The sequence below is a fragment of the Meles meles genome, chromosome 4 (genome assembly GCF_922984935.1).
Source record: "Meles meles chromosome 4, mMelMel3.1 paternal haplotype, whole genome shotgun sequence".
Taxonomy (NCBI): Eukaryota; Metazoa; Chordata; class Mammalia; order Carnivora; family Mustelidae; genus Meles; species Meles meles.
In genome coordinates this window covers 152,012,128-152,027,132 of record NC_060069.1, presented here as the reverse complement: position 1 = coordinate 152,027,132, position 15,005 = coordinate 152,012,128, and the positions used below count along the sequence as shown (strand labels likewise).

The following is a 15,005-nucleotide window of genomic DNA, read 5'->3' as shown; positions in this document are numbered from 1 at the left end:
AAATCTCTTTAAATTTCTTTAAATCTAAAACTTTTAAACGGAACATGATGTTGCCTCTGGTTCAAAATGAGCAGTGGGCTGTGTATAAACAGAAAATAGCAAGTGATTGTTTTCTTTAATATACATGATCTTAACCGTTTTCACAGGCCAACTAATTCATGGGCAGCCTTTATGTTTCTGACCCGAGTCCAAAGGCAAAAAATTGCTCACCTGGCAAAAACCAGTGGAGAATCCTTGCATTTAAGTTTGAATTTACAAATACTATCACCCGTGGGAAACTATAGTATGAGACGCCACGGTATGATTCTTTGTCAATGACGATGCGGCCAACAAGGTGGGGGAGACTGGACTTCCAATACCGGCTTTGCTTCCTCTGAACAGCTGCCATGGTGAGTGGATTGATTACGTTCATTTAGGCAGTGATTACATTAGCTTAATGACTCCATGTGGCTGCCACCAGCGCCCCCTCCTCTAAGGGAAAGCACACCTGTGCGCTGCCGTCCTTCGCGAGCACAGGTAATGAGGCATGGCTCCTCGGCTTTGCTTTCTGTCTCACGTTGAGATGATATTTCTGGTGTCTGTTTCAGATACGGGCCAAGTGGAGCTGGTGTTGGAAACCAGCAAATCTATTTCCAGGTTCCCTTGGTAACCTAAGTAACCTAGACTTTGCTTAAATTACATCTCAAGAGTCAACTGCTAGAATTCCAGAACGCTATGGAGTGAAACCACCTCATCTACGGCCACAGGGAGGGTAAATTTGGCTCAGTTGCAGGGGAGGCAGACTCCACCTGTGGCCTCTTAAATTCTTCAGGAACTTTCTCCCCAAGACAGAGCCCTGCTTGCCCATCCAATTTGGAGAACTCAGTGCAACAGCTTTCTTACAGCTTGGTGGATATTTCTAGAACTTTCTGGACATTTTGAAAATACCTGTCCCCCTTCATCAGCAGTCCTTGTTCTCATCTGGGCTTCAGACCAGAGTGAGCAGGCCCAGGCCCTAGAACGTGGATCCCAGGCCTGGAAGGTATTTGACCCATGTGGTTTTCATGTTTGCTGTAAACGAACCAAGGTGAGAGTCCTCATGCCTTCACTCGGGGCAGTTAACAATACGTCCAATGAGCAGGCAGAAAGCACAAGGCAATGTTTTCTTGTACTTGTTTTCAAATCTGTAGTCAGCACAGCAACCGTGGAGACGTGTGTGGAGGTGTCCCTCAGGGTCTCCACGCTGTGGATCCCTGCCTGAAAGCCTCACCTGAAGCGTTCTCCTCTTGGAAGCTGTACCGGGGAAGCCCTCACAGGAAGTCCACAGGGAAACATGGCCTGAAGCAACTGTCTCCTTCTACTGCCTCTTCTTCCTGCCCCCAACATTCTAAGCAGGAACTCAACATCGGAGCAAAGAAGCAGCAGCAGAAGGGCCGGAGGGGCAGTTTGAATGGGAAGAGCGACCACCCCGCTGGGTTCTGCCTGAGGCTGGCAGGACGGCTCGGGAATGGATCTCACACACACTCAAACACAACCGGATACCCTCACAGACACACTCACACACACACATTCACTCAGGCCACAGCTAGTCCCAATGGTCCCTTTGTGTGAATTAGAAAGAGGGGCCACTCTGAAGATGCAAGTCTCCAGGGCAAGTCTGACAAGGAGACTGTGGCACGGATTCCAGCCTCCACCCCACCCTCTGCTGGGTGTGCCAAGCCGGGCACACTCGGCACAACCACATGAAATGGCCCCATCTACACTTCCTCTCGTGTGCTGAGGGTATGCAGGCACGGAGTGGGGGGTGGGCCGTCACGAGAAAATGCAGCTTTTCCTTAAATCATCTACCACTTCTAGAAGGATTCAGGGCTCCTAAGGCAGCCCCATCCAGCCCGAGAAGGGGTCCCTCTGTGTGTACTTGGTTACCTGTTGGGATAGGTGACATTACACGGCACTTTGCCCGTGTAATTCTCATTAAGCCAGCGGTTCGCCAGTGCTTGCTGGATATTGGGTCTCTTCACAGGATCTGGTTCCAGGAGAGAGCGCAGGAAGTTGATGGCGCCTGGGAAGACATTGGGCAAACAGAGCCATGTTACAGGCCAAACGCAGATGCCCCCAAGACTCGAGGCGGGCGGTCCACCCCCTCTCCTGAGTCACGGCTGGCACTGGTCTATTCCCTGGATCTCCAGGTGCCTCAAGTCCAAAGAGCTTAAGATATCTGTCCAAGGGTACACGGTGAAGCAAGAACCAGTTCGGGTCTCCCCATGCCCCACACTTCCCAGGACAGACTATGTTCCAAACTCGTAGCCCGTCTCTAAAGATAAGCCCAAGAGCTATTCTATTTCCAGGCTTGAAGGGATAAAAGCAAGTAAAGAGAAAATGCTTGTCCTCAAGTTGGATTTTTGAGTAAGTACTCAGAAAAGAACCAGGGGGTAAAGGCACTCTAAATTATACCCTCTAACGTACCCCTCACCATGTAACACAGTCTCAAGACACCAAAAGAGGTCCTACTTTCCTTCTGGTCTTTTTTTTTTTTTTAGGGTGGGGGAGGGGCAGAAGCAAAGGGGAGAGAGAATCCTAAGCAGGCTCCACGCCCAGCATGGAGCCAGATGCAGGGCTTCATCTCACAAGCCCAAGATCACGATCTGAGCTGAAATCAAGAGTCAGACACTTAACCAACTGAGCCACACAAGCACCCCTGGTTCTTTCTTTTAAAGGCATTTTGCGTGGCCGCCCACTTAGTCCCCAGACTCTGAACGGACAACACAGGGCCCAGACCAGCCAGAGCCCACACGGCCAACCCGATCAGAGAGCCAGGTTGAGGGAAAGTGTAAGGAAACTCTGTAGCAGCCCCCCAAGTTTCAAACGCCTAGTTTGTGTACAAAGTTCCAGTAAACCCATGTGCCCTTTCCTTTTGTGCCTTCCCTCAAAATGAAGGGGCTGCTTGGGCAAAATGTACGCCATTCAGGACTGTCCTTATTTTGTAGCCAACCGAAGCTGGCTGTGGTCACATCAGCTATGCTGAGCGTGGTATGTAAGGAAAGAGTATGAGAAGCAACTGACAAACTATACGATCCTCCCAGCCCCCTTTCCTTTCCATTCCAGGCGAAAATGATTTTCAAAAGCCCTGGGTCTCTTTTCATTAGATGAGTGCTTAACAGAACACCTGCTGTCCACCTGGGCACTAGGGATAGGAAAGCTGATTCATCTCTAAGTAGGTATTTGCATCCTTGAAGACTATAACAATGTGGGACAACGGCATGATGTTGGAAAACATGCGTGTAATTCACAAGAAGGTCACAGGCTCTCAGACGGCTAGCAGGAGAATACACATGAACACATATGGGCAAAAAGCCAGGGATTACTTCCAAATGAAGATGGTCTGTCTTGCTTGAGTTGTGGGGTGACGATTTTCTTTTCATTCTATGTTCCTTCTCTTACGGAGAAGGAGCACAGAATCTTGTATCATCTTGGCACTATAAAAAATATCCTTTTACGTAGCTTTGTCCATGATATTCAATTTCCAGTATACCTAGTAATAGACTCCAGAACATAGTCCTAATTGGCTTCTCCTGCTGCTTGCCTTATGTGCACTCTCTCTCTCTCTGACAAATAAATAAATAAAATCTTAAAAAAAAAGAAAAAGAAAGAAAGAAACAACTTTTACTTGGTCATGCCACCAGTAACTCCCCCAGTGGGCTCCCATCCAGTTGGTGTGGTCACCAAGAAGGTCATTTCTCATTAAGAACGGTGTGGGTAAAAATATATGTGCAGACACCAGCTCGCTCATGAGGTACATTTAATACTCTGAGTTTTATAGTGGGGTCTCCAAATAAAACTTTCCTAAAATATTCTTCAGTGGTATGAAAAGCAAGATCTCTTAAAAAAAAAAAAAAAAAAAAGCTCCTCTTTCCAGAACCTCTAGCTCCCTTCTCTCGACTCCCCAACATTGCAGGAGTCACCTGGATGCCAGATCAGGGCTGTCTATGGGTCAAACAAAAAAGATGTGGGCTTCCTCGATTGAAATGTGGAGGCTGCGAGTTCACGACGTTTCTGAGACATCTCTGTCGATTACCCTCAAAGGACCTGTACAACAAGGCTACCGCCGGCCTTTTTCAGAGTATGATTAACCAGAAATGCTAAGAACAGATTGGATGTGTGTTTCTGTTCTATTTTCAGAACCACGCGCTTGCCATCTTCGCAAATTGCTGATGAGCACAAGTAATTTTAGTTCTGATCTCTACTGATGAATTTTATTTCTTTGGACATCACCGACATTGCGTTTCCATCCAAAAAGGACTTTGAAAATATCAGGAGAGTTCTCCAAAGTTTATCTTAACAATCTTGAAAATCCCAATGTTTCGTGAGCAAGAGGGATTAAAATTCTCCACTGTCCTGGAAAGCCATGGTGGGCACAGCCTCTCATGGCTCTCCACTCTTCTAAGCTAGTCATGGGGTCTCCATTCAGGCCCCAGGGTAGGGATGACCCACACAGAAAGCTCTCTCTCTGAGCCCCGTATCACATGCAACACACACTTCTCTGGTGCAAAACCTACTTTCCTCCAGGAGGCGTCTGCTTTCCATAGTCTGGACCGGTTAGTGTGAGCACCTTGACACCGTGCCTAGGGAAAGGGCTAGAGGCCACAGACACAGCCACGGGACCTTCTGTAGAAGGGAGCCCATCAGAAACAAGTGGAGTCCCATCCCCACTCGAGGCTCCTTCCCTACCACCTCCGAGGCAAAAGCAACAACAAGTTATAAGACAGCTGGACCTTCTCAGAGATCTCCGTTGGCGCTGGCTTCTCAGAGATCTCCCTTGCAACTGCAGACACCTCCCCTTCGGCTTCACTTCCCTGACTTTGTGGTATGAAATTCTCCTGCTCGGAAATGACTGTCTGGAATGTGGAAGCACCATCGCTGAGATGCAGAGATGTAAAGACAAGCTGTCTGAAAAATATGTAAGCCATGAAAGGCATTCCCGACGCTGTGATACGCCAAGTGCCAACAAGCCGAGAGAGACTGTCTAGAAGCAAGAACTGGAAAGGTCCCAGAAGTTTCAGTTTCCAAGCTATGTGGTAGAGATGAGGGGCAATTCTTCGAAAGCAAGCTTGAAGGACTCACAAAAGCAGTAACGCTGTCTTTTTTTCTTCCAACTGAGCAAAAATGCTCCCAACTTAATCTAAAAAAGAGTACTACGATACAATCGATGTATAGAGATCATTGCAAATATGAGTGACAGAGTCATTAAATTAAAGATGCACTGGTGAGGGGCACCTGGGTGGGCTCAGGTTAAGCATCTGCCTTTGGCTCAGGTCATGATCCCAGGTGCTGGGATGAGCTCTGCCTCAGACTCCCTGCTCAGCCGGGGGTCTGCTTCTCCCTCTCCTCCTGCCCCTCCCCCTGACTGCGCACACACACACTCTCTCTCTGTCTCTCTCAAATCAATAAATAAAATCTTTTAAAAAATAAATAAAATAAGGGTGTTGGTGAGAGACTTAATGAAACTGGCATATTTACATCTGGACATCCCAGTTCTGACATTACTCAGAATATAAAAGCAATAATAAATAATTCCCCCAAATCTGGGGGGAAGGGAAGCATCTTATACCCAGTAAAGTAAAGGGAGGAGGAAAACCCAGGTTTGGGAGTTGAGCAGACATAAATTCAAAAACAGAGAAGCTACAGAAGTGCATTGAGACTCAGTTTCCTCACTGATACACTGGGACTAAGAGTCTTTACCTTGCAGGATTATTATGAGAACAAAAGGATAATGTGAAAATGACTTACATATGGCCATTCAGCTATTCTTGTTGCTGGAGAGCAAGTATTTCTGGAGATAAATGAGATAGTACCACACGGTATCATACATGGAGGTGGGCCAGGCTGGTTGGGAAGAAGGGGTAAACCCAGCAGGGTATAAAGGGCAAAGGGCTGGAAAAATGGGGGGTTGTCAGGAGGCCAGGGGCTCATCTCCAAAACTGGGGTCCTTCACTGTGTAAACAAGATAAGACGGCCAGCACGGAGCTCAGGGCCCCAGTGGCTCGGGTCAAGTCCCATCCGTGAGCAGGCAGGCGGATCTATGGGCTGCCTTCTGGAGCCATACACTTGGACAACCCAAGCCAGCAGCCTAGATGCCCTGAGCAAACACCACGCTTGATAGCTGGCATGAGCCCTTGTTGAGGAGAAACAGGAAAAATACTTATATATCCCAATAGTTTAAAAAAAAGGGGGGGGGAGGACTCTGGATTCCTTAATTGGAAAATTAAATATAGAAATGCAATTCTATATTGGGTGGCTCCATCGGTTAAGCAACTGATCCCGGTTTAGGTCCGGGTCATGACCTTGGGGTCCTGAGACTGAGCACTGTGTGGGGCTCCGCACTCAGCAGGGAGTGTGCCTGTCCTTCTTCCCCTGCCCCTCTCACAGAGAGAGAGAGAGAGTAAGAGAGAGAGAGGCAGAGAAGCAGACTCCCCACCCAGCAGGGAGCCCAACACAGGGCTCGATCCCAGGACCCTGAGCCAAAGGCAGACGCTTAACCGACTAAGTCACCCAGGTGCCCTTAAATAAATGAAATCTTTTTTTTAAAAAAAGATGAAGAAGAAGAAAGAAACGCAATTCTTGCTTGTTCACGCTTGCAAGTCAAGACAACAAAGTCCCTTAGGAATGTGAAGATCTTTAAAAGGCACACACAGAGCTTAAGGCCAAAGTCAAAGCTGTCGGCTCAGAGCAGGAGCCAACCCCAGTGATGCTAAAATTGCTCAGAACATTTCTAATATATCTTCTTTGGAATTTCTTCTGAACTATTTTTTAAACACCTTCGGGGTGGAGCTTTTTCTTCTTTAAGGTAAATTTAATTTTCACAATCAGAAAACGCCTAGAGCCCAGCCTGCTAAGTCTGGGTAAAATTACTGGGGTTAAAACGGTGTTGGTTCTTTGCCTTTTAAACATTGAGATATTGATTTGAGAGAGCAGGAGCACGAGGGAGAGAGAGAGAGAGAGAGAGAATCTCAGACTCCATGCTGAGCGGGGACCCTGACGCAGGGCTCGATCCCAGGACCTTGAGATCATGATCTGAGCCAAAACCAAGAGCTGGACGCTTAACAGATGGCACCACCCAGGCACCCCAAAACAATGTCAGTTCTGAAGTCAGGAGACTGACTTCTTGGGCTGCTGAGCTACTTGCCCTTGTCCTGCTGCACAGCCCATCCCAGGGACCATGGGCCAAACCACCTGCTCCTGTTACCACAGCCCGTGGCTCATGCTCATGCTGTTCAATAGATGTTACCGGTTTTCTGCCTCCTAGACACACAGTTGGGTTGTATTTCCCCATCCCCTTTAGTAGGGTGAGTCGGGTGATATACACTTTACAAAGCTAGGACTTATGAACAGCACATTGGTGGGAGACTTAATTGCTAAACGAGACATGATCTAGACTTCTTGTTTCCTCCACATGGACCTGGTATGTTTGAAATGGTAGCTGCTCCAGCAGGCTGGGACCCCGACTGACGAGGAGGGGTGGAATCCTCCAACTCTGGACTCAGTTCTCCACAGATCTGTGGCATGAAGGAGAAATAAGTCTTTGTCGTCTGAAGCCACTGAGATTTGGGGGCTATTTGTTACTGCAGCACAGCCTGGCCTATCATGACTAAAATAACAAGAAGCTTTTCTCCAGGTCCTTAGAGTCTTCCTGGGATTCCAAGTGAGCTCTGTCTGCCTTTCCCAGGCGTAAGGGTACAAAGAGATTCTACCCTCCCTGGCCAAGGGGAAAGCACACGCCAAATTAGATCGTTACATACAAGAACACATTTCAGCTTGAATTCCATTTGGCAAGCATAAATTCAAGGTCAGCTTCATGGATGCTTTATAAACTCAAGAGAAAAAAAATGCATAACAGCGATAAAGTAAAAATGCTATAATTTAAACCATGTATCATAAGTTGAAATAATTACTGGTTTGTTGTTTTTTTTGGTTTTTGTTTTTGTTTTTTTTGGTCACATGCCTTATCTCAGTGAAGCTGAGTTTATTGTTTATATCCTAAGGAGCCAATTAAATGATTGCCAGGGCCAACCTGGAGCCAGGAACTTGAAGTGAATCATGACCCAAACAAAAGAACAAATTGTGCTAATTTACTGGATCTGAAATCAAATCTCAACGCAACCCATTTACTGAAACGTGAACCACCTGAAATTCGAGAGTACTTGCCAAACACACCTGACGATTCAGTCTAATCAAGTCACTGAAACTACATATGTTTTAAAACTTTCGAACAGGCTCCAAACCTCAAATACTGAGACAAATCACAGACCAAGCTTGAACAAAAGCAATATTTCTTTACAGGGAATTGACCAAGGAAAGCACAATAGGATGTGATTACAAATGCTTTCTTCAAAGACAACCTTACAATATGGTGAGATTTAAAACAATCAAGGCTGCAATTATTTTTCCAAGATCCTTTCGATGAGTGTGTTTTGTGCAGAAGGAGGAAGGAGGAAGTTGGGGGTTCAGAGTTGTAATGGAGAAGAAAAGGACCAAGGTGAGATGAAGGGTGGCTTAGCCATGGGAAACTCAACCACCCCTGAGTCATAGTTTAATCCCAGGAAAAGGCCTAATACCATTTCTGCGAAGTAAATACTGCTTTCATGGACAAACCAAATCGGATAGGCACACAAGTCCTGGAACCCAGAATCCACAGCAGTGGGCACCTTACCTGCGGAGAGCTGGGTGGGGAGGGGGTTCATTTCCTTGTCCACCATCTTCTGGTACAAAGCCCTCAGGCTAAAAGGCTCCACCGTGAAAGGCAGGGTCCCGGTCAACATGGCATACATGTTCACGCCTCTAAAGAGAGAGACACCAAAGCATGAGACCAGAATGAGGCCCCCGGGAGGGTAAGACAAATAGGGCAAGGGCTTGGCGAAGTTTCAGCCCTGTCACTTTCATGCTGACCTCAAGAGCCCTTCTTTCTAGAAAACTCGGCGCCACAGTGAAGGAGCAAAAGCAAAAGGCATGGGTAAAAGCTCACCTGAGAAGACTTGGACAAGGGACTGTGGAGATCAAAGGAGGCTAAGGAACTTCTAGAGCTGCCCCCTAAGGAAGGGAAACCATGTCCTTCCTTCTGGAAGGAAGTCCAGACGAAATTCTGTAGAAAACACCAGCAGCGTGCTAGGAACACGCTAGCATGAGTGAACATGCTCGCTAACATGAGGGAAAGTAGTCTTGCCATTATGCAGTCTTCCAAGGATGGCTTACAAGGTGGAGCCTGGAGGAAGGCAGACCAAAAAATATAGGGCAAGATCCTGCATGGGGGGGGGATGACGGGGGCTAGTCACAGCCCAGCTGGCAGGCCTGGTTCCTGGTCAGCCCTTCAAAACAAAAGTCTCCTCCCCCAAACTGGCCTGTTGTTCCTTGCGCCTGTAACTGGAGAATTCCATGGGTGGCAGGGGTTGGTGCGGAGTGTCTTATTTTTTTATGCCACTGTTCATTGTGAGATTCGGCCTCGAGCCCTGGTGCCCATAGGTCAGATGTGGTCAGAAGACCTTCTGAGTGGGCTTAACCGCTCATATCCAAAGCCAATGGCAACATCTTCTTGGAGGACTTTCATTTTCCTAATGTGCAAACCCAGGATCATTTTGATGAGATTTCCTGATGGGGATGAAACGCCTGCCTCGCCAAGAGGTCGCAAGCGTTCAAAAGGGCCCGAGGGACTATGTTTTAAACACAGGCAATAGGATTTCCAGTGACAACAAATCCAATGAGACCGATTGAAATGAAGACCCGTGGGGCCCAATTCCACGGAGGCACTGCTGAATTACAGTGCCCCGATGACGGCAGGTCCAGAGCCCACAGGCTCCAGCCAGAAACCATTCTCAAATTGCAGGCGTAACTCTTAAGACCCAGTTCCTCCTCTGCAACTCACAGTGGAGTTAAGGAGAGATACATAAACGTCCAGGCGACAGACACTTGCTGGCCCACTCTCCACCCCGGGCAGTGGTAGAGGTGCTGGGCAGCGGTGAACCAGACAAGGCCCCGCCATCTTGGATGGTGGGAACAGACAGTCAACAAGTCAACAGGTGACTAAGCACAATCTCTTCAAGCAGAGATGAATGCAGGGGGTTTAAGAAACTGCTGCTTCTGACCACAGAGGTGTTCAATTAAGGAAGAAAGAGGTCTTTAATGAATACTTAAAGACAGGTGGCCTCTTGGGGGAGGGGCAAGTATCTGAGAGTGAGCTTCTGTGTCTTTGGGATGGGGATGATAAGCTGGGCGGATGAGATCCGGAGACAGGAATGAACCAGGCACACACAGAGCCCTGTAGAGCAGCATTTCCCCGTGCGTTTGGTGGAACGCCCTCCCCAGGACAGGAATGGATGTTGGGCAAATGCACGTTCCACGGCCAGACAAGCTGCGGAGCAGTCATCTGGTATGAAGTGGCTTTTAGGCGCTCAGAACGGGGAGAAGGAGCCTGGGGCAGTAAATCGGCAGGCTGCTCTTGACAGCTGAGTGAGAGGGACGGCAGGCCAGAGAGAGAAAGGCTAGTCAGTGACAGACATCAGAAGGAAATGTGCCAAGTTGTCCCCAAACCTGGCAAGCGGGCCGAATGGTGGGAATGGTGACAGAACTTAAGATGCCGGGAGGGGCGGAGGGATGGAACACTAGGGCTGGAACTAGGGCTGGAACACTAGGGATGGAACACTAGGAACACTAACGCGTTTGAGGACTTAAACTGCGAGGCTGCGTCATGGGAACGTTTGAGCCAGAGCTAAACATCCTGGCTGGGAGGATTCTTGGAGACCAACAAGAGAGAAAACTAGGAAGACCCTCTCCACCCAGCTGTAGAATTTCTGCATTCGAAAGGTCTTGGACACACGGCTTTTAGAACAGGAAACCCTCCCAGAACATCCACAGAGTTCTTGTTGGGGACCCCTGAACCGCCTTCAAGACCGCTGTTCCCAACCTCCCCAGTGCAGCTCATTCCATTCAGGGCAACTCTAGGCACGAGGAAGGCATCCCCATACTAAGCCACGGTCTCTCTCTTCTCCCCTTTGGTTGTGGAACAAGACCGGCCCTCTCTGTCCCTGCTCGCATCTGGGCACTATTGTCTTGGTCTTAATATTCACACCTAGAGCTGAAGAGCCTCATACTTACACAATATCATTCCCCCCAGCAACACGTAAATGTTTTATAATACCCAAGGGTACAGTGTTTCCCAAACTGAGGTATATAGGACACATCTCAGGGCTTCTATTTTTGAGTTTCTTTTGGCGATATACATCCTACAAGTCTCAACCAAGGCCATCGGATGGCCACCACAGAACCAAGTACACACTGGATTTCCGAGCTTGCTTTTGCATTTGTGTTTACTAATACACAACCTTTGCCCAAATACAGCACTCTTCTTGTCACAGGCTAATGAGAAAGGAACAGAAATGAACTCTGGGAGGAGGGGCTCCCAATGTGCGAGGCATCACCTGGAAATGTTGGATCTGCCAATTCTGGGGCCCCGCCCAGATTCTCTGGGGATAGGACTGTGGTTGTGGGTTGTGGGTTGTCACAAGCCCTCCAGGTGCTTCAGAGGCAAGGTCAGGTTTGGAAGCCACTGGAAGGGTGAAAATGGGGGAGGGGGGAGAGTTGAATGATCACACGCAAGGGGCCGACCAGCTCAGAGCACCTGTGCCCAGCAAGGAGAAGTACGCCCAGACCTCTTAGAGTAATTCTGTTCTCACAGCACCCGACTAAGGCTGCCCATTTGACTATCTGGGGATTCTTTCAGTCTTGGTTATATTTAATTTGTAAATTAGTTTTGGGTCTTTATTTGTGCAAGGCAGTACACAAAAGGAGTTTAATCTTATGTAGCCTACATTCACATACATTAAGCAACACAAATAAAATATAAATTACTCAAGTCAAGATAAGTAACTCAACTCTTAAATAAAAAGAGCTCAAGTCAACACCGGGGGTTACCAAGAACGTATACTGTTCTTCCCTTTCAAGAACAGTATACGATACTCCAATTTGAAGAATGCTGCCCTGTGACCTTTTGTATTTCCTCTTGTCTTCAGGGGACATAGAGCTTCCTGTCACAGGTGGAGAGAATAAAATAGTGCCACATTCTGTAGGAGGCAGGACATTACGGTCATGGAGGGAAATCCGACTGAAGGACATAATATGTAACATGAACATAATATGTAACAAGAGGACCAACTCTAAAGCCTTTATGAAAGTTTCTTTCTGGGGCTCAGTCGGGTAAGCGGCTGCCTTCAGCTTCAGTCATGATTCTAGAGTCCTGGGATCGAGTCCCACATCGGGCTCCCTGCTCGGCAGGGTGTCTGCTTCTCCCTCAGACCCTTCCCCCCTTCATGCTCTCTTGTTCTCTCTGAAATAAATAAATAAAATCTTTTAAAAAAGAAGAAGAAGAAGAAAGTTACTTTCTTCAAGGTGTCTTTGAGACATCTCCTTGCCACCAAATGGCTTCAAAAGAAGACGTTCCGGTCACCACCTTTCTCATTATGTGGCTAGGACCCCAGGTAAAGGAAAAAAATGCTTGTTTTAAAGACAGTGAGAGTGACCCTAGGCAGAGGAGTCCAACCATGATGGAGCGAGTTGTTTTTATAAAAACAGATTCTTTTACCAAACCGACTCCCAGAATTTCACGTCGCTTGGAGAAGTTTATCATCAGCATAAACAGTCACAAGTCGTTAAAGAGGACCCCGCGGTCTCATCCAGGGTCCCTCCTCTACAAAATATCGGTAACAACAGTACCTCCTCTTCGGCTATATGAGGGTCAAATGATCTACGCTAAAGAAAGTACTGGATTCCAGGCCTGGTACAGCCTCAGTGCCTGATCAACGTGATCAACTTCATTGCTAAACTTTTAAAAACCACAGATACAAAGCTACAATTGTTATACAGTTGTATCCTGTTGCCAAATACTAATGGAAATCTACGTGAAGAGTCATTCTGTCCCAGGAGATTTTATAAAGAAACTAGATGGAATGTCTTCCTTCCTCTCCTCTAGACTTTTCATACATGTTTAATATCGGGATAAAGGGAAATCTCCTCCCTCTGACATTTCAGAAGTATGTGAGAATACCAAGGGAAAAATGCGGAATGCAGTTTATAAACTTCTGTAATCCCACAGAATTAGTAGGAGTCCCAAGACATGTTCAGAATTTCCTGATATGTCTTTTGAAATATGGTCCAGGGGCTTTCTAACTGCTCCGTGGCAGACATGGGGCCCCCAGGAATCACAAATAGTTTTTTTGCTTAAGACTTTTTAAATTTATTTAGTAGAGAGCGCGAGTGGGGAGGGGCAGAGGGGGAGGGAGAGAGACTCTCAAGCAGACTCCACCCAGGTTGCAGAGCCCGACATGGGGCTCAATCCCACAACCTCAAGGTCATGACCTGAGCCGAAACCAAGAGTCGGACGCCTAACTGACTGATCCACCCAGCGCCCTGAAACACAAATAGAGAAAAAAAAGGGATGAGAGACTGGAATGAAGGACGCAACAAACAAACACAATATGGGTTTTTCCAAACAGAAAGAAATAAGGCTCAGGCAATTCCTAGATGACAGAAAATCCAAAGGCACTGGCCAGTGTGGAATGTGCTGGCGTCACAAGGGAAAGGTAAGAAGACGATGGAGAAAAGGAGGAAGATGGAGGGATGGGGAGTCTCTGCGATTAAGTCAGGAAGCCCAGTGGTGGTCCTCCTGTTGAGTCAGATAATGACGTACTCCCTGGAGGAAAAGCTGGAGTGTTAGCTGTCTTCCGAGAGAGGAAAGACAGAGTCGGACCCTTCTGGAGAAGTCGGGCAGCTCCTTTAGGAGGACGCAAGGGACAAAGTAAGGGACAGAGCTGTGCTGGTCCCTGGGGGTGTCTGGCTGCTGTTCCCACAGGGCCAGCGGGCAGCTTCCTCGGGAACTGTCCAGTTTATACCACAGCGAAGCGGAGAGAACTTCGGCTGACACACCTGGCTCCTGTTTGATTCTTCAAGAAAGGAATCGCCTCCGAAAATTTCAAAAAGAACTCTCTGCCTAAAAGCAACATCTTTCGATCTTTCAGCATCAACTTTCAATACAATTTCTGATTTAAAGTCTTGAAAGGAGCAGCGCCTGGGTGGCTCAGTTATTAAGCATCTGCCTTCGGCTCAGGTCGTGATCTCAGGGTCCTGAGATCGAGTCCCGCATCGGACTCCCTGCTCAGTGGGGAGCCTGCTTTTCCCTCTGCCTGCTGCTGTCCGCTCTCTCTCTCTCTGTCAAATAAATAAATAAAATATTAAAAAATAAAAAATAAAGTCTTGAAAGTAGACTGGGAACAGATCTGTCCATTTGGAAAATCTCAAACTTCATGACTGCTCCTTAAAATGGACTGTGAAGAAAGTAATTTATTGTGGATTTTAACACTTATTCTTCCCTTTTCCTTGCTCCTTTCCCTCTTCTATTTTACATGCACAGGCTGGCTACCAAAAAAAAAAAAAAAAAAAAAAAAAAAAAAAGCCTGAGATTTTATAACTGAAAAATTTCAGAAGCTAAAGGAAATCTCTCTGGTAAAAGTCAAAAGCCCTAAGCTATACAAAAGAAGTCATAAGGTCTCCTGTTTCTTCCTCCTTCTCCTGCCATTTTGAGGGGGTATAAATGGAGAAAAAAAATGCAATTTCTTCCCCATTTGACCACTTGCAGTAGCTGGTGATATCTGGCAGTATTTACAAAAGGGAATCTAGGGGCGCCTGGGTGGCTCAGGTCATGGTCCCAGGGTCCTGGGATCGAGCCCCACATCAGGCTCTCTGCTCAGCAGGGAGCCTGCTTCCCTTCCTCTCTCTCTCTGCCTGCCTCTCTGCCTACTTGTGATCTCTCTCTCTGTCAAATAAATAAATGAAATCTTAAAAAAAAAAAAAACAAAAAAAACCAGAGTCTAAAGCCTAAATGCCTGAGCAGGCTGGTAACAAGATGGCTCCCATTCAGCCAACTTGTCTACCAAAAGGGACAACAGTGGGGAGAGATTTTTCCCACTAAGTGAAAAGAGATTCAGTGA

The 15,005-nt window shown here is 47.2% G+C and overlaps 1 protein-coding gene across 2 annotated transcripts in view; it reads right to left on the bottom strand.

The window, feature by feature from the left end:
• Positions 1-15,005, bottom strand: part of HUNK (hormonally up-regulated Neu-associated kinase) — a 100,614-nt gene that overhangs the window by 21,613 nt on the left and 63,996 nt on the right. For both annotated transcript variants that reach the window (XM_046003908.1, XM_046003909.1), the window contains exons 5-6: positions 8,687-8,814; positions 1,906-2,041 (exon numbers count right to left, since the gene is read on the bottom strand). In XM_046003908.1, coding sequence (XP_045859864.1) covers positions 1,906-2,041; positions 8,687-8,814 — 264 coding nt within the window. The remainder of the gene's footprint in view (positions 1-1,905; positions 2,042-8,686; positions 8,815-15,005) is intronic.